This window comes from Bison bison, unplaced genomic scaffold (genome assembly GCF_000754665.1).
Source record: "Bison bison bison isolate TAMUID 2011002044 unplaced genomic scaffold, Bison_UMD1.0 scf7180017864366, whole genome shotgun sequence".
Taxonomy (NCBI): domain Eukaryota; kingdom Metazoa; phylum Chordata; class Mammalia; order Artiodactyla; family Bovidae; genus Bison; species Bison bison.
The window spans coordinates 2,167,191-2,186,973 of NW_011494938.1; the positions used below are offsets into that span (position 1 = coordinate 2,167,191).

General features: G+C 38.3%; 1 protein-coding gene across 5 annotated transcripts in view; it reads left to right on the forward strand.

Annotated features, from left to right (window-relative positions):
* The window catches only part of MAP4K3 (mitogen-activated protein kinase kinase kinase kinase 3), a 124,899-nt gene that overhangs the window by 17,514 nt on the left and 87,602 nt on the right, over positions 1 to 19,783 (forward strand). For 4 of the 5 annotated variants that reach the window (XM_010855562.1, XM_010855564.1, XM_010855563.1 and 1 more), the window contains exon 2: positions 16,366 to 16,456. In XM_010855562.1, coding sequence (XP_010853864.1) covers positions 16,401 to 16,456 — 56 coding nt within the window. In that variant the 5' untranslated portion in view covers positions 16,366 to 16,400. Of the gene's footprint in view, positions 1 to 6,779; positions 6,822 to 16,365; positions 16,457 to 19,783 lie in introns of those variants that run through there. The other variant, XM_010855566.1, reaches the window with a different exon arrangement.

Here is a 19,783-nt window from a genome sequence, read left to right on the forward strand (position 1 = left end):
AGAAGACTCTTGAGAGTCCCTTGGACTGCAAGGAGATCCAACCAGTCCATTCTGAAGGAGATCAGCCCTGGGATTTCTTTGGAAGGAATGATACTAAAGCTGAAACTCCAGTACTTTGGCCACCTCATGCAAAGAGTTGACTCATTGGAAAAGACTCTGATGCTGGGAGGGATTGGGGGCAGGAGGATAAGGGGACGACAGAAGATGAGATGGCTGTATGGCATCACTGACTCGATGGACGTGAGTCTGAGTGAACTCTGGGAGTTGGTCATGGACAGGGAGGCCTGGCGTGCTGCAATTCATGGGCTTGCAAAGAGTCGGATACGACTGAGCTACTGAACTGAACTGAACTGAGGCAAGATGCTGTGTGAAAGAATACTGATTGAACAGAGGAGCTAATATCTCCTGATTCACTTGGTGAGTCCAGAGAGGTTGTGAGGTTCATTTCACTTGGGGTAATTAAGAAAAGAACTGTTCAGCTGAGTCTTTAAGGCTGGCTGGCATTTTGCTGGCAGTATAAGAGAATGGAGAGTATTTCATATGAGGATAATGTGAAAGCAGAGGTGATACTGACTTACTAGGCCTGTTTGGAAAACTGTAGTTTGATTTAACTACAGCGGTATGCTCTGTTGTATTCCCCAGTGGCTCAGATGGTAAAGAATCTGCCTGCAGTGCAAGACACCTAGGTTCAATCCCTGGTTTAGGAAGACCCCCGTAGAAGGGACTGGCTACCCACTCTAGTATCTTGCCTAGAGAATTTCATGGACAAAGGAGCCTGGTGGGCTAAGGTCCATGGGATCACAAAGAGTCAGACACAACTGAGTGACTAACAGTAGTGACTGTGCTCTGTTTGTCATAGTGGGAAATAAATAGGAAATATAGTAGGAAATAAGATGTGAAAAGCAGATTGATTATAGTTTATGGAGAACCATAAATGTAATAGCACAGAGATTTAGCCTCTACCCTGTGGATAATGGGATTTTTTAAAAATAGGTTAGTAGTGTGGTCAGTATACACAGGATAGGTGGAGAAGGGAGACTCCCCTGGTAAGAAGACCTATTCCTATTAAAACATCCACACTTGAGTAGCATGGTAGGCAGGGATGGGCAGGATTTTAGGGTGAAGGAATGAGACTTAAAATGTGACTGATAAGACAAAGGATAAGGAAGAAGTACTGTCTGTGTTAACATTAGGGGCAGATGTAAGTCAGAATTTAGTTTGTGGGGAGAATAGTTTTGCCATACATTTTTTATTTTCAGGAATGGTAGCTTAGTGAGTTGATTGTGGTTTATGCCTCATGGCCTCAAGAATAGATCAAGAGCCACTATAAAACTTTATTTAAAATCAAGTCTTCTGAGAGAGAACCAGAATGTCTGAAAGCTTGAAGCATCTCAAAATTAGAACTCTCCCTGAATAATAGACTGTGGTTCTCGTTGGTAAGCCTCTAGAGATACAAGTTTTACCCTGTATTCCTTCAGTTCAATTCAGTCACTCAGTCACTTGCGACTCTCTGCGACCCGATGAATCCCAGCACGCCAGGCCTCCCTGTCCATTACCAACTCCCGGAGTTCACCCAAACTCATGTCCATCAAGTCGGTGATGCCATCCAACCATCTCATCCTCTGTCATCCCCTTCTCGTCCTGCTTGTATTCCTTACTTGGCTTAAAATCTGTGCCATGCTTTATTTTTCCTTCTCTCTGTTCTTACTCCAGAAACCTTTTTTAGCCTGGTACAAGACCTACTTTGCATAGAGAGACTCTAGCTATGCTACTGTACATTTTTACCAGAGTAGGAAAGATAGAATCCAAAGACTGGGAATTCACCTCTTGTGTTGAGGGCACATGACTTATTTTGGATCGTCCATCGGAGCCACATAGGTAAACCTGGCTCTCAAAAGAAGAGCTGGATCCAGGTAAGAGAAAAAGAGACCTAGCATGCTAGTCAGGAATCTCATATTAAACCATTCTTCCCTCACTACCTGGAGACCATCTGTTACCACTGAGGAATGTTTTCTCATATGTGCCTTTAACTTGAGAAGGCAGCGGAATTTATTTCTTTAAGGAGAAAAAAAAAAGCTTAATATATTAAGCACAGATATACACACACAGTACATAAACAGAATACCTGTGGCATTAAATTTCCATGGAGAGAGGTGACTAGGACCAAAAGGGTTATAAACATTGCATTAGAGTAAGACTTTTTTGAGAGTGAGGATCATGTTTTCTTTAAATCAAAAACTAAACCTAATCATCCAATAGAAGCTATTTTGGCGGCTATACCAAGCTGGATATTTTGATCTTTCCATTTCAGTAAGGGACTTTTTTTCTTGATCCTATTGAACCCAAGTTCAAAATTGGTTCATAACAATTTATGCAAAAATAAGTGATACTTATCTTAAGCATTGTTAATCATGAACACTTACTAGAAGACAGGCAAATAAACAGGCTGTAAGTTATGTTTAAACAAAATTCAGCTGAGTAAATTTGTAGATCTAATTGGTTGTATTCGGTGACTCATGAATCGAGCAGAATCCTGTCTGGCAACTGGCACAGCCCTCCTAGGGGATGTACAAAATGGAAAGCTTTTAGAGGAAGAAATATGGGACAGGGGACCTTTAGCAAAAGAAAGGAAGGATTATTGTTAGACCAGGACATCTTTTGTGGGGAAGGAATAGCAAGGGTTTTATCCTACAGGTTGCTTTTCTCTCCTCAGTGAGGTTGGAGAGGGCCCGTGTGACGGATTAGCTAATTGATGCTGACCAGAAAATCCCAAACTGGTTGGTCAGGATTACATTCCTGGTGAAAGCTCAAACTGCATTCGGGTTAGGTTTTTGATCTAGGTTAGATATCATGGCCTTTAGTACAAGTGATGCCATCTTAGACCTGTGATTTTCCTTTTTTTAATCTCTCTTTATCAGGTATTTTCATCAGATGAAATATTTGAAGTGTCATTTTCTTCATTCTCAATCCTTAAAAATACATACATTGATATTATAATTAATTTTTCTGTATGTCAAAATATGAAGAAGTCAGTAGGATTATTAGATGCTCCCTTTATATTTCTGTTTGGTATTATAGTTTGACTATTTCTCCAAAAACCAAAAATTAGGTGCTGGTTTTATGGTTTTACAAAAAATATCTTATAATAGTATGTCATTACTTAAAGCCGATTTTATCTTTTTTAAAACCAGTCATTAGATCTCATGTCTTCTTAGCTTAAGATAGTAATTGAATTTCCTGGTATTCTGGTAATTTGTGATAATAATTGACAGCTTGTTTAAGGGAATCATAACAGCTCTGGGTTGTGAGCCATGGTTTTACTGAAATGATTTCCATTTATTGTTTCTGTAGTATGAGATGGGGTTTATAAATTGTGTACTTGGAATGGTGCGTGCTCAGTCGCTTCAGTCATATCTGACTCTTTGCGACCCTGTGGACCACATATCATATTAAAAGATAAATTAAAACTGATCTTATAATTAAAATACTTCTATATAATAGGACAGGTAAATATTACCATTTCTCTGTGTTTAAAATAGAAGGAAGATTTGTGAATACCCACATTGTGGGCGTGAGAAACCTTACTTATTCCCATAGTTTAAATTGTTTCCTCAGGCCATAGGACACTGTGTGTATGTCTGTGTGTTTGTATGTAAGAACACATAACATTAGGTCTACCCTCTAAGTAAACTTTTAAGTGTATCAAGCATATCAATAACATGATACGCTGTTAAGTATATCATGCAATACAGTTATAGCAGTATTGCTAACTGAAAACTTAAGCTGTATAGAGGGTCTCCAACAGGATTGAAACTCTAAATCTATTGAACAGCACTTCCTCACCACTCCCACCCCACTCAGCCTCCAGATCCTGGCAACCCCCGTATTTTTTCTGTTTCCATGAGTTTGACTACTGTAGATATCTTATAAGTGGAATTATGTAGTATTTATCCTCTGTGACTGACTGATTTCACTCAGCATGTGCTCGGGGTCCATCTTCAAGGTTTATCAGTGTTGTTGTATATGCCAAAATTTCCTTCTTTCTGTGGTTGAAGAGTGTTCCATTGTGTGTGTGTGTGTGTGTGTACGTACCACATTTTCTTCATCTATTCATGCATCACTGGACCTCTTAGCCATTGTGAATAATGCTGCAGTGACCATGGGAGTGCTGATATATCTTCGAAATCCTGATTTTAATTCTTTTGGTTAAATACCCAAAAGTGGTATTGCTAGATCAGATGATGGTCCTATTTTTAATTTTTTGATCAACCTCCATTCTGTTTTCCATAGCAGCTGCATCATTTTGCATTTCTACCAAGAGTGTACACGTGGTCCGATTTGTTCACATCCTTGTCAACACTTGTTATTTTCACTATTTTTTGTAGTTGCTGTCCTAAGAGGTGTGAGTTAACACCTCTTTGTGGCTTTGCGTTTGTGTATTTGCAAATGTGGATTTGCATTTTCCTTCTGATTAGTGATGTTGAACAAGTTTTTGTATACCTCTGGGCTGTTCGTAATGTCTTCTTTGGAGAATTATCTATTGAAGCCCTTTGCCCATTTTTTAATAAGGGTTTTTGTTTTGTTGGGGTTTTTTGTTTATTTTTGCTATTGAGTTGTAGGAGTTACTTAGATACTTTGGATACTAATCTCTTATCATATATATGGTTTGCACATATTTTCTTATTCTTTAGGCTCCTTTTTTGCCCTGCAACAGCTTTCTAGTTTAATGTAGTTGCACTTTTCTATTTTTGCTTTTGTTCCTTGTTCTTTTCACATCATAGCCAAGAAGTCATTCCAAGACCAGTGTTAAAGATGTTTTCCCTTTATTGTTTCTGGTCTTGGGTTTAAGTCTTTAATCCATTTTGAGTTGATTTTTGTGTACGATGTAAGAGACAGATGGATCTCGTGTCACGTTTCTGTATATGGATACCCACTGTTCCCATCACCAGTTGTTGAAGGGACTAGTCTTTCCCTATTCTGTAGTCTTGGCACCTTTGTTCACATCTATTGATCATATGTGTATGGGTTTATTTCTGGGCTCTCCATTCTCCTCCATTGGTCTATAGGTCTGTCTTTATGCCAGTACTGAAAGGTTTTGATTACTGTAACTTTGTATCTTGTTTTGGATAATCAAGGTCTTTCATAATGGTTTCATATGATTTTTAGGGTTGTTTTTTCTAATTCTGTTTTTTCAAAAATGCCATTGGGGTTTTTACTGGGATTGCATTGAATTTGTAGATCACTTTGGGTAGTATGGACACTTTAACAATATTAAGTCTTTTAATCCATGAATATGGGTGTCTCCATTTATTTCTTTATTTCAGCAGTACTTTGTAATTTTAAGTATGCAAGTCTTTCATCTTCTTGATTAGTTTATTCCTAAATATATTACTCTTTTTTCATGAGATTGTGTAATTGAGATCTTCATTTCCTTTTCTGAATGTTCGTTGCTTGGGTATGTTGATTTTGTATCCTAAAACTTCACTGAATTCATTTATTCTAACAGTTTTCCTGTGGAATTATTATAATTTTCTACATAGAAGATCATCTTGTCTGCAAACAAAGACAGTTTTACTTCTTCCTTTCCAATTTGGATGCTTTTTATTTCTTTCCCATCTCTCTGGTCACAGGACATTTAACATGATCCAAAATAGACAAAGAATCAAAAAGATGAGAATTCTTTTGGGTGTATCAATTTTTAAATAAGAGCTACTCATTTAAAAATAATGCCTACTACAAATGCCTATCTACAAATTCAATGCAATCCCAGTAAAAATCGTTCCCTTGTGTCAGTTTTTTTTCCAGATGAATTTAGTTATAATTTTTTTATGTTCAAAGGAAGATTTAATTGGTATTTTGGTTGGAATTAATAATTACATTAATTCAGAGATAAATTCATGAGACAGTTGCCATCTTTACCATAGTAAATTCTTTTGTTCATAAGTGAAATGTTTTTCCACTTTTTTCAATATCTTCTAACTCCAAAAATACTTACAAATATTTAATTAAATGTAGCCCACACATTTTAAAGCTTATCTTTAGGTATGTAATTTAATTTGATGTATGTATTCTAACTTGTTGACTTGATTTTTTTTTTTTTAATTGTTTCTGGTTGTTTTTTCAGTTGATTTTTTTTGTTTGTTTGTTTTCTTGCTTTCCAAGAACACAATAATATATATTGCAGATAGTGAGAACTTTGTATTTCTACTATTCATACTACCTTATTTTTTCACTTGTGGGTTTCAGTTGCTTAGTACTTCTAGAATAATTCATTAAGTCCTTCAGACTGCCTTCAGACTGAATGCCCCTATTATGTGTTGGGAGACAGAGTAAATAAACAGAGAGTGTATTAGATGTGATAAGTGCTGTGGAGCAAAATAAAGCAGAGTAAGAGTGTTATAGAGTTGTAGTTGTGAGTTGCTGTTTTATATGGGGTTATCAGAGAAGGTCTCGTCTTAGAGGGAACAGTTGAGTGGAGCCCTAGAGGAAGTGAGAAATCAAGGCAGCTGCTCAGAAAAAGAACATTGCAGGCAGCTGAATAAAAAGTACCCTGACTCTGTTTGAGTCAGGAGCTGTGTATGGTATTCACGGAAGAGCAAGGGAGCCAGTGTGGCTGAAGCAGAGTAAGTGGGGGAATAGTAGGAGAAATGGAAGTAGGTTTACAAAAACAAATCATACTGGGTGACAGCAATAGAGGTAATACTTATTAAACATGTGTGAGACCTTGTTCTAGCTACTTCTTTCATTTAATCTTTGCAGTAACCTTCAGAGGGAGACACTGTTATCTCCATTTCATAATGAGGAACCTGAGCTCAGAGAAGGTGAGGATTTGCCTAAGATCATACAACCAGAACGTTGTGAAACCAAGTTTCATAGTTCAATATTTTGATTCCAAAATACTTGTCCTTAATCTTGACCCTGTGCTAGACATGTTGAGTCCAGCAGCAAAGCGTAGATTTAATGTTACAGAAATAAGGGAGTCAATCCATTTCAGAGAATGGCAACTCCATCTTTCCAGTTGCTCAGACCATATATTTGAAAGTGGTATTTATCTCATCTCATTTTTTCATACTCTACATCCAGTCAGACTGAATCATTTGGCCCTATCTTTAAAATAGATCAAGTTGGTGATCACATCTTTCCATCATCACTGCTCCAGCCCTGGTGCAAGCCAGTGCACATCTCCAGGGATTGATATACAACCTTCTGAATGATTTCCCTGCTCCCATTGCTCCTTTTGTTTTCCACCCAGCAGTCAGTGTTAGCATGTCAGGTCTTTGCGGATTCCTGTCTCAGGGTACAAGACAAAGTGCTCACATATGATATACCCCCTCATCACCCTCATCTTCTGCGCTCTCTCCTAGCTCACTCCACACCAAGCACAGCAGCCTGCCTCCTATTCCAAGAAGCCAGGCAGTTTGACCCTTTTCAGGGGCTCCCTTCCCCTTTGTATCTTTAGTCAAATATCTTCTTTCTCACCCACTCTCTTTAGCCATTCCTGCCAAATCCCTATTCCCTCCTTTGCTTCATTTTTCACCTTACTACTCATTGCTTTCGAATATACTATATAATTTTTCTGACTTATTTTGTTCATTGCCTGTCTACTTACATTAGAAGGTAAGCTCTGCAATGTCAGGGATTTTTGTTTGTATTTTTTTTTTAACTGGTGCTATCCCATTGCTGGCAGATAGTAGTTGTTAGTAAAGATCTGTTGAATAACTTTAAAAAAAGAGAGAAGGGAGTTACTTAAGGTTTGACTCTAAGGTATTATAGTGATGATTGTGCAGCATTTTTTATCCCCTGTAAGTTTCCTAAAGTCAAGGAAAGTCTTGTTCATTTCTAGAACTCTGCCCATGCTCTTTAGTATGTCCTCTTTTATGTCATATTAGGTGCTCAGTGTGTGGTGATTGTTGAATGTCTTCTCAACACAGAATGTCCTAAGAATAACTATTCATCTTCACTCAAATGAAAGCACTAGATATTTTCACAAATAATATATATACACAAATACATCCTCATACACATATTTCTTTACATGCTTACACACTAACGTAAATCAGATCTATAACAAAATAACTTGCTTTTAAACTCTTTAAAAGTTATAATTAAATGTTTTAAATTCTAATCTGTATTGTTAGTTAACACGTTAATTAACTTTTGATACTGCAAAGAATTATTTCATTATCATGACATTTGTCATGACACTTCTAGAAAAACATGTTGGCTTCTGAGAGACATGAACATGTCACTTAGAAGAGACACATAAAGATGCCCCAAGGAAAATTTAAAAAACAAAGAATCAAGAAACAAAAAACAAAAGGTAATTGAGGGTGACATGTAAACTTGTTTATTACTTCATAAGGAAAGAACTAGGGAAACAGAAGACTCACAGTTTACAAGTAGACCCAGACTTGGTTTCCTAAAGACTTGTCTGTTGGTTCACCTCCCAGTACGGATAATCCTTACATTTGCCTGTTTTTCTTATAACCTCTCCTTCCACTCATTGTGCAGATACACATAAGAATACTTGGACTTAGATACATAAACTGTTAAAAAGACCACAGTGGTAGTGCTACCCTGCCAGTTGTTCTCTTTTGACAGCTTCACCATATTTATCTAGCAACAGTGTTTGTGGAATTTTATTTGCTTTATTGAATTTTTTGCCGATTTTTGGAAAATGTAAGTGGATAGCTTATTAAGACGAAAGTGAAAGTGAAGTCACTCAGTCATGTCCAACTCTTTGCGACCCCATGGGCTGTAGCCCACCAGGCTCCTCCATCCATGGATTCTCCAGGCAAGAGTACTGGAATGGGTTGCCATTTCCTTCTCCAGGGGATCTTCCCAACCCAGGGACTGAACCCGGGTCTCCTGCATTGTAGGCAGACGCTTTACCATCTGATCCACCAGGGAAATCCATTAAGACAAAGTGCTTATGTTAAGAGTAGGTCTTACAGCTCTCACATATATGAATAGCTTTTTACAGGAAAGCATTAAATTAAAAATGTATAAAAAATGGACCAAATACAAATGTCTATAATCTTATTCATTTTATCTGTCCTCTGTCTGTTAAAAGGATAGTCTTGTGTTTATAATCCACTAAAACATTTGTGAATTAACAGTTTGGAAAAGCTACAGTTTGGACAACCTTTTTAGTAAGTGGTTGGTAATTGCATCACTTTAGGATAATGCTAACTGCTGTAATAACTAAACTAGAGCATAATAAGTTTTCATTATCTTCATTATATCCACCATAGTTTGACCTCAGGTCAAACAACAGGGAGGGAACACAGCCCCACCCATCAACAGAAAATTGGATTAAAGACTTACTGAGCATGGCCCCCTCCATCAGAACAAGACCCAGTTTCCCCCTAGTCAGTCTCTCTCATCAAGAAGCTTCCATAAGTCTCTTACCATCAAAGGGCGAACAGAATGTAAACCACAGTCACAGAAAACTAACCAAACTGATCACGTGGACCACAGCCTTGTCTAACTCAATGAAACCAGGAGCTATGCCGTGTAGGGCCACCCAAGATGGACAGGTCATGGTGGAGAGTTCTGACAAAATGTGGTCCAATGAAGAAGGCAATGGCAAACCACTTCAGTATTCTTGCCTTGAGAACCCCATGAACAGAATGAAAGGCAAAAAGATGGGACACTGAAAGATGAACTCCCCAGGTCAGTAGGTGCCCAATTGCCACGGGAGATCAGTGGAGAAATAACTGCAGAAAGAATGAAGAGACAGAGCCAAAGTAAAAACAACACCCAGTTGTGGATGTGACTAGTGTTGGAAGTAAACTCTGATGATGTAAAGAGCAATATTGCATTGGAACCTGTAATGTTAGGTCCATGAATCAAGGCAAATTGGAAGTGGTCAAACGGAGATAGCAAAAATGAATATCAACATTTTAGGAAACAAAAATGGACTGAAATGGGTGAATTCAATTTAGATGACCATTATATCTACTACTGTGGGCAAGAATCCCTCAGAAGAAATGGAGTAGCCATCGTAGTAAACAGAAGAGTCCAAAATGCAGTACTTGGATGCCTCTCAAAAACGACAGAATGATCTCTGTTCGTTTCCAAGGCAAACCATTCAGTTATCATAGTAATCCAAGTCTGTGCCCCAACCAGTACTGCTGAAGAAGCTGAATGGTTCTATGAAGACCTACAAGACCTTCTAGAATTAACACACACAAAAAGATGTCCCCTTCATTATAGGGGACTGGAATGCAAAAGTAGGAAGTCAAGAGCTACCTGGAGTAACAGGCAAATTTGGCCTTGGAGTACAAAATGAAGCAGGGCAAAGGCTAACAGAGTTTTGCCAAGAGAACACACTGGTCATAGCAAACGCCCTCTTCCAGCCCCACAAGAGGAGACTCTACTCATGGACATCACCAGATGGTCAATACAGAAATCAGATTGATTATATTCTTTGCAGCCAAAGATGGAGAAGCTCTATACAGTCAGCAAAAACAAGACCAGGAGCTGATTGTGGCTCAGATCATGAACTCCTTAATGCCAAATTCAGACTTAAATTGAAGAAAATAGGGAAAACCACTAGACCATTCAGGTATGATTTAAATCAAATACCTTATGATTATACAGTGGAAGTGACAAATAGATTCAAGGGATTAGATCTGATAGAGTACCTGAAGAACTATGGACGGAGATTCGTGACATTATACAAGAGACAGTGATCAAGACCATCCCCAAGGAAAAGAAATGCAAAATGGTTGTCTGAGGAGGCCGTACAAATAGCTGAGAAAAGAAGAGGAGCAAAATGCAAAGGAGAAAAGGAAAGATAGACCCATTTGAATGCAGAGTTCCAAAGAATAGCAAGAAGAGATAAGAAAGCCTTCCTCAGTGATCACTGAAAAGAAATAGAGGAAAACAATAAAATGGGAAACGTTAGAGATCTCTTCAAGAAAATTAGAGATACCAAGGGAATATTTCATGCAAAGATAGGCACAATAAAGGACAGAAATGGTATGGACCTTACAGAAGCAGAAGATATTAAGAAGAGGTGGCAAGAATACACAGAAGAATACACAGAAGAATACAAAAAAGATCTTCATGACCCAGATAACCATAATGGTATGATCACTCACCTAGAACCAGACATCTTGGAATGTGAAGTCAAGTAGTCCTTAGGAAGCATCACTACAAACAAAGCTAGTAGAGGTGATGGAATTCCAGTTAAGCTATTTCAAACCCTAAAAGATGATGCTGTGAAAGTGCTGCACTCGAAATCAGCAAATTTTGAAAACTCAGCAGAGGCCACAGGACTGGAAAAGGTCAGTTTTCATTCCAATCCCAAAGAAAGGCAATACCAAAGAATGCTCAAACTACCACACAGTTGTACTCATCTCACATGTTAGCAAAGCAATGCTCAAAATTCTCCAAGCCAGGCTTCAACAGTACGTTAACTGTGAACTTCCAGATGTTTAAGCTGGATTTAGAAAAGGTAGAGGAACCAGAGATCAAATTGCCAACATCCACTGGATCATGGAAAAAGCAAGAGAGTTCCAGAAAAACATCTATTTCTGCTTTATTGACTATGCCAAACCCTTTGTGTGGATCACAACAAACTGTAAAAAAATTCTGAAAGAGATGGGAATACCAGACCACCTGACCCGCCTCCTGAGAAATCTATATGCAGATCAGGTAGCAACAGTTAGAACTGGACGTGGAATAACAGACTGGTTCCATATCGGGAATGGAGTACATCAAGGCTGTAAATTATCACCCTGCTTATTTAACTTATATGCAGAGTATATCATGAGAAATGCTGGGCTGGATGAAGCACAGGCTAGAATCAAGATTGCTGGGAGAAATATCAATAACCTCAGATAGGCAGATGACACCAGCCTTATGGCAGAAAGCGAAGAAGAACTAAGGAGCCTCTTGATGAAAGTGAAAGAGGAGAGTAAAAAAAAGTTGGCTTAAAACTCAACATTCAGAAAACAAAGATCATGACATCCGGTCCCATCTTTTCATGGCATATAGATGGGGAAACAATGGAAACAGTGAGAGACTTTGTTTTCTTGGGCTCCAAAATCACTGCAGATGGTGACTGCAGCCATGGTATTAAAAGACGCTTACTCCTTGGAAGAAAAGCTATGACCAACGTAGACAGCATATTGAAAAGCAGAGACATTACTTTGACAACAAAGGTCCATCTAGTCAAAGCGATGGTTTTTCCAGTAGTCATGTGTGGACGTGAGTTGGACTATAAAGAAAGCTGAGTGCCATAAAATTGATGCTTTGAACTTTGATGTTGGAGAAGACTCTTGAGAGTCCCTTGGGCTGCAAGGAGATCCAACCAGTCAATCCTAAAGGAAATGAGTCCTGAATATTCATTGGAAGGATATTGAAGCTGAAACTCCAATACTTTGGCCACCTGATGTGAAGAACTGACTCATTTGAAAGGACGCTAATGCTCGCAAAGATTGAAAGCAGGAGGAGAATGGGATGACAGAGGATGAGATGGTTGGATGGCATCACGGACTCAATAGACATGAGTTTGAGTAAGCTCTGGGAGTTGGTGATGGACAGGGATGCCTGGGGTCGCAAAGAGTCGGACACGACAAAGCGACTGAACTGGAGTTTTTATTGCAAGTTTATGTCATAGTTTAGAGCAGATGTTCAAGTTGTTGGATGAAATTTTTCTTATGATGACTCAGAGACCCAGACTTCTCACGTTTTCTGGGACTTCACAGTGTCATGTAGCCTGCTAATGGGAAAACAAAGAGCAGGAAAAGGGCATATTTTTTTTTGTCCACATCCCATTGGCGAGAACTAGTCTCTTGGGCACATCATGTTGACAGGGAATTGTTGTCTTTTGACTGGCTGATTGCCTCCCAGCAGTAACTTCCCTACCATGAAAGGGAGAGCGTAGATATTTTGTGAGTGGCTAGTCAGCTCTGTCGCACATAATGTTGATAGTAATTATGTGTTAATTTCCTATGGCTACATTTGCAAATCCCACACTTGATGACTTGAAACAGTGCAGATTTATTCTTAATATTCTGGAATTTAGAAGTCCACAGTGTGTTTCATTGGGTCTAGATCAGAGTGTCCACAAGGGTGCTTTTCCTCTGAATACACTAAGGGAGAACCAGTTTCCTTGCCTTTTCTAGCTTGTAGAGCTACATTCCTTGCATTTGTTAATTCTTGGCCTCTTCCTCCATCATCAGAGCCAGCGGCATAGCATCTTGCTCCTTGCCTTCTTATAGTCAAGTCTCCCTCTGTGCTGCGTTCAGTGGCTTAGTCGTGTCCAACTCTTTGCAACTCTTTGGACTGTAGCCTGCCATCCTCCTCTGTCCAGGGGATTTTTTAGGCAAGAATACTGGAGTGGATTGCCATTCCAAGTCTCCCTCTCCCTCCTCTTACATTTGATCTTAGCCAAAAAATGGAGCAGTGATCCCCTCTGCCTCCTGTTAAAAGGACACTTGTGATTACACTTAGAGGGCCCACCCAAATAATTCAGGATAATCTCCCCATTGCAAGATCCTTAATTTAATCACACTTGCGAATCTCTTTTGGCCATATATGGTAGCATTCACAGGTTTCAGAGGTTAGCATCTGGCTCTCCTTGGAGCCGTTATTCAGCCTACTAAATAGTTAACATTTTTTACCACTTGGTATGTGTCATGTTTATTCTGAGAACTTTGCATGTATTAGTTTGTATTTTTCTGCCTGCCTACTTGGTTTATTCATGATCTCTACTTCTAGGCTTGCCTATTTTTCTCAATTAGGTTTTGTTTTTATTTTTGCCATCCTCTGGAAGATATATTCTTCACTTTCATGTCTAAAAATTTTACCAAAAACTCCTAGACTCTCAAAATTGGAAAGAATTTGCAGTATCCAGTTAGGTATGCTAAGATTTAGGCGGGGAGGGCTGTTAATTTATTCTTTGGAATATTTCTCTTGAACTTTGAAGAAAGTCCTTTAAGTCTGTTAGGCTCCTTTGGATTAATTAATGTAATAAACTGCTTTCTTTTTTCCTTCTCAAATCTACCTTTTTCAGTTACCTTTAAAAATCAAATTGTGAGTTTTTTTCCTTTGAATTTTTTTTCCCCACAAAAATGTTGAATTTCATTTGGCCATTGTCCTAATCACAGGAATTGACTTAATAGGATAAAAAGGAAGCACTTTGTATTAACATTTCCTGGGAGATAGTTGAAGGCTTAAAGTCACTCATAGGTTTTAGTAAAAGCACAGGAGTAGCAAGCAAACTGGAGAAGGCAATGGCACCCCACTCCAGTACTCTTGCCTGGAAAATCCCATGGACGGAGGAGCCTGGTGGGCTGCAGTCCATGGGGTCACACAGAGTCGGACATGACTGAAGTGACTTAGCAGCAAGCAAACAGTTGTATAAAACATGCTAATAACTGGATGAAATTAAACCAAAAGCCGATGTTCTGATTTAGAGTCATCAGGTAGAGGCATTATGTTCTGTCATGGCTTCATTCAGACAGCTGCGTATTATTGATTACATATTAGGTGCTAGGGATGCAAAGGTCATAAAAGCATCATCCTATTCTGTAGGCTGTCACAGTCCAGTGAGGATGGAGACACGCAGACGTTGATGCACTGATGCTTGCAGGTGTGACAGAAGCTACAGCTCAAGGTGGCTTAAACAGTACAGGGAATTTATTGATCAAGAACAGGTATATCTGAAAATGACCAAGGCAGATGAGATTTCCAAGTTTAATTACATTGTCACATGCCTTTCCCCTTCTCCCCTTTTTTTGTTTCTTCTTGCTGTTTTCTGCAGATCAGTATTATTCTGGCTCCCTTAGAGGTTGTGTGATGACTAACAACTTCAGGGCTGCCCCCTCCAAAAGAGAGCAGCTTTCCTCTAACCATTAAACTAAAGTCCTAGAGTTAACTTTATCTCAACTTTGATTTCCTGTAACCCAGTTACCAGATTGGGGAGAAGGATAATCAAGAGGCATGTGAAAAAGCAAAATTTAGAGCTTACAAAGTATTTAGTATATCCCTGAAAATTGGTATTAGTCTCATTATGGCTTTATTATTTTTATCTTGGATTTTTCTTAATATACTGAAAATCAAGAATTCTTACTAGTGGAAAGTAAACCCAGCAGAATATCCTCCTGGTTTAGTGATTTTCTTTTGAAATTTTGAAGATATAAAAATTTGCTACTTTCCCTTTGGAGATCTTTGATTTTCATTTCAGTGCAGAAATGACAAATCTGACATACTATCTCTTCTCTACCTCTTCCCTGTGACTGGGACTGTATTGAGTTCATATGTTTCACAGTTAGGCTACTTCAGGTCTCAGTTACATTTAAATGTCAGGGCTTCTCATTACACCCTTGCTTTTATGATTTAGACTGGTTTGGGAAGCCTATTTTTGACTTTGCCACTAATATTCATTTAATCAGATTTTTTATAGTATATAATGCTTTAAAAACTGAATTAGTAATAAAAAGCTGCTTTGATTTAAATGTAAGTACTTCTACATGTTCTTTTTCTGCATAGTCTCTGGTTTACCACATTTGCATTCATGGCAGTTCTTTTTCTCTCATGACAAGTGTTCATTCAGGAGGCATAGTGTGTGACATTGTTATAGGATTGCCAGATCTTATTTCGAAGAATTTGGGCAAGGAGGAAAGGAGTAGAAGGGGAGAGATTACTTGCTTACAGTCTGACCAGGCTTAAATGCAATCCCATTCTACATCCCAGTACACCTGGGACGAGGCACTCGAATACGGGATAGGCCTGTGTGTGGGGACCACCTGGTAACCCAGTACTGCTAAAGGCCGCTCAGCTCTACACAGAGAACTGTGGAGGTACATTTGATAGTCTGGGTGTCTAGGGGTTCCTACCCTATCTTTAAAAAGAATTGCTTCTTTGTGTAAACTTATATTAAATGTTATTTGCTAATAAAGGGAAAAAATAATGTATTTCTAGTGAATTATGTGATGATTATATCCAGGGCATAATTGTAATAATAGTAAATGCTTATCTAATGCTTTCTTTGTGTCAAGATACTCTTCTAAACATTTTACATACATTAGTTCACTTGACCCTTCCAACAGCCCTATGAGATAGGTTATTATTATTTTTTATCCCCATTTTACAGAGGACGAAATTGGCACAGACAGATCAAGTAATTTGCCCAAGTCCACACAGCTTCGTCAGGGACAGAGTTAGGATTCGAATCCGCACAGTCTGGGGCCAGAGTTCATACTTTTAATTGCTGTACTTTACTTTCTGTCAAGAAAGGACTGAAGTTATCATTAAAAATAATATCAGCATAATTTATTATGTTTTGAAACAAATTGACATTTTGAAATTTACCTACTAAATATTCAACATGCTTATTTTTTATTCTAGGAGAAGACTTTGCAGTTGTGCAGCAAGAAATTATTATGATGAAAGACTGTAAACACCCAAATATTGTTGCTTATTTTGGAAGCTATCTCAGGTACATTGTTTGTTTCCCTTATGAAAAGCAATAATGATTTCTGTCATTTAATCCATTTAACAAAATTAAGTTAGCTCAAGTACCATGTTTTGTATATTTCTTCATGCTTTGGAGATATGATATTTTCACATGAATGGAATTTTTGTGACCTATCTAATTCTGTAACCAGTACCACAGTCTGTGATATGTCTGTTGTACTCTTGGGAATTCTGGGTGTAGTTTCACAAGTAAAAAGTTCTATGGTTAGTCTTTCTATGGTAGAGATCTAAATAAACCATTCTGTACGTGCCCCTTTCTTCTAGTCTTGAGTGAATTTAGAGAGTATATCTGTTGTTTTTATTAGAACTTTTTTTTTCTTTTGTGCTTCTATCCTCAGAGTATTGCCTCATCCCTTCCTTTCGTTTTATCCAAAGGACTACGAATTATAATTATTTCACTAGCTTCTTATTTTCCCAGGTCCTAAAGTGAACTTAGAAAGACTGAATTTACCACCCCTTGTTTGGGTTGGCAGGACCAGGCTGGGTTTCCCAGATCATATTCCATAGGGGATGACCTCAAGGTCAAATCTTGTGTTTCATTCACTTCTGTATGTAGTTATAAGTTGAATACTGTGACCTAATTGTTTTCAAGGTTCCTTCCAAAAGAGGGGATTGCAGAATGTTTTCTTAGGTATTAAAAAAAAAAAAAAACTCCTGTTTGGTTCCCATACATTGTAGGGTAAGTAAGATAAAGATGTAACTTATTACAGCGCCCCTTCCATCTATGAGCCAAGTACAAAACACTTCTCCTCTTCTGATGCAGGCACAGCATATGCAAAAGACTGGGCAGTTCTGCCCTCTCTTCTTTCCAGCTTGTGAAAAGCCAGCCGGACCAACTCTTCTTGATTCTAACTACTCTTGGACAGCTTTGATTGCCCACCTTCATTGAGGTCGAAGGGTGGGTTTAATGGAGACTTTAGTTCACATAGGGACAGGTACTACCCCCAGGTCAGTGACTATTAAACATTTTGAATGGGTTCTTTAACAACCAAGTTGAAACTGCTTTAATGGTGAGTGGTTCAGACAATACTCTTAACAACCATTTCTGCATCCGTTTTTATTTTATGGACAGACCCAGCACAGGCAGTTACTGTTATCAGCTCAAAGAAGTCTCTTAAAATCTTTGAAATTCATGATACAAATAATCGATTGCTATCAATATGTTAAAATTATTTCAAAACAATTTGTTTTACTATTCTTGGTTCTAACAAAATGACCCTGCTTAGACTCATTTGGGAGAAGTATTACAAAGTTTTCTTCCTCCAAGGAAGAATAGGTAATTTAAGAGTTTCTGTGTTTCCCCAAAGACATTAAACTGAGTATTTCTCAAACATGGCCTGAGTCTTCTAGAAGTAAGGGACCATCCACAGTCTAACTGTTTTTCCAAGATAGCTGCACCCATTTACACGTCAGCCTTGGGGTGGTCTTTCTGTGAAGGAGACAGTAGTATAGTTGCTAGTTCAGAGAGCCTAGAGTTCTGGAATCAGGTTGGTTGAATCCTGACACCATCGCTTACTAACTGTGTGATTATGGCAAATTACCTAATCACTCTGTGCCTCTGTTTGCTCATCTCTAAAATGCAGATAATAATAACAGATACATGATGTGATAGCAAATGAGGGTAATTGGTAAATACAAGTGTTTAGAACAATGATTACAACATAATAAATGCTTGATAAGTGTTAACTGCTATTACTGCTATTATTGGTACAATTGCTATTACTATTAGCTATTTTTTGAATACCATCAGGTCCGTGCCTTATTTGATTTTTTTCAACAATGCTGTTAACAATTTTACTCTGGTAAATATTCTTCCAGTTTTACAAATAAGGTGTTTGAGAGAGTTTCCTACCAAGTATTTAGTTCCCAGTCTCATTTCAAATTATTCACAGAAGCTTTGTGTGATACTTTGCTCGTGAATCACATGACTTTTGACTTGGCCTTTCTACCTCTTGGCAAAAGAGCTGACCAGATCAACTTCTAACATTTCACATCTTACCACCTGCCCTGCCCTGCCCCAGAAAATCCGCCAAGCTCGTGTTACACTAAATTGGACATTAGACTTTTTGGCTTCCTTAGGCAGGAGCCTTCTCACACAGGTTAAGTAGCAGAACATTTGATCTTGTTACCAGAATGCAGAATTCCTTTGGAGTTTATATCCATTTTTGTTGAGGCTTTGGGCAAAAGAGCACAAGCTTGTAGTCACATACTCTTTAACCTTAACTTTGAGACTTGCTGCAAGAGAGTCAGTTTGAGGTTATGCCTAACAAAAATAGTACTTCCTTTTAGATTTCAGGAAACATGTATTCTGACTATATTTTGAATACCCTTTTTTGAAAAGTAAACTTTTAAAATTGAAAGATAACATACATACAGAAAAGTGTGCAAATATCTGTTATGTGTATAACTGGATGGATTTTTTTTTAAAGAGGGTACTTTTATTTTAATCTGAATATAAGAATGCAAAGGGCAAAACTGTCCAGAAACCACAATGAAACCGACAAAATTGAGGTTATTATTATTATTTTTTTAAGTGAGGCTGTGTTCATTTGGAGTTGAATGATTTGACATAGGAATACTGGGATTTTTTAGGGGGATTTTTTGTTGTTTTGTTGGTGGTAGGTTTTGGGGGTTTTGTTGTGTTTTTTTGTTCTTTTTGCCACACGGCAACACATGTGGGATCTTAGCTCCAAACCCATGCCCACCGCAGTGGAAGCTCGAGGTCCTAACCACTGAAACACCAGGGAATCCCCAGTACTGTTGGTTTAAATAGATAGTTTTATTCTGTAACTTGTATAGCTGATGAAAGTAATATGAAAGCAAATGGTAGTTATTAATATAAAATAGCAATTAATCCTCTCTTTCTCTTTTCTTCAATAAATTCTTCCCTGCTTCCCTAGGTAAAGTCTAGACCCATCCAAATTCAGACTCTGGGATAATGATCACTAGCCTTGTGGGGTGTTAGAGCTGGAAGGGACTAAGAGGTCTTGTCACTTTAGCCCACGCTTTTTTTTAACTGATGGGAAGATGGAGTACTGGATAAATGACTTCTTCAGGTTATCCAACTACTCATTGTAGGCACTGGGATTTAAACCTGGCTTTGCAGGTACCTCGCCAGCATTTTTTTAGGTATAGGTATTACATAGTCCTGGAGAAGGCAATGGCACCCCACTCCAGTACTCTTGCCTGGAAAATCCCATGGATGGAGGAGCCTGGTAGGCTGCAGTCCATGGGGTCACAAAAAGTCGGACATGACTGAGCGACTTCACTTCCACTTTTGACTTTCATG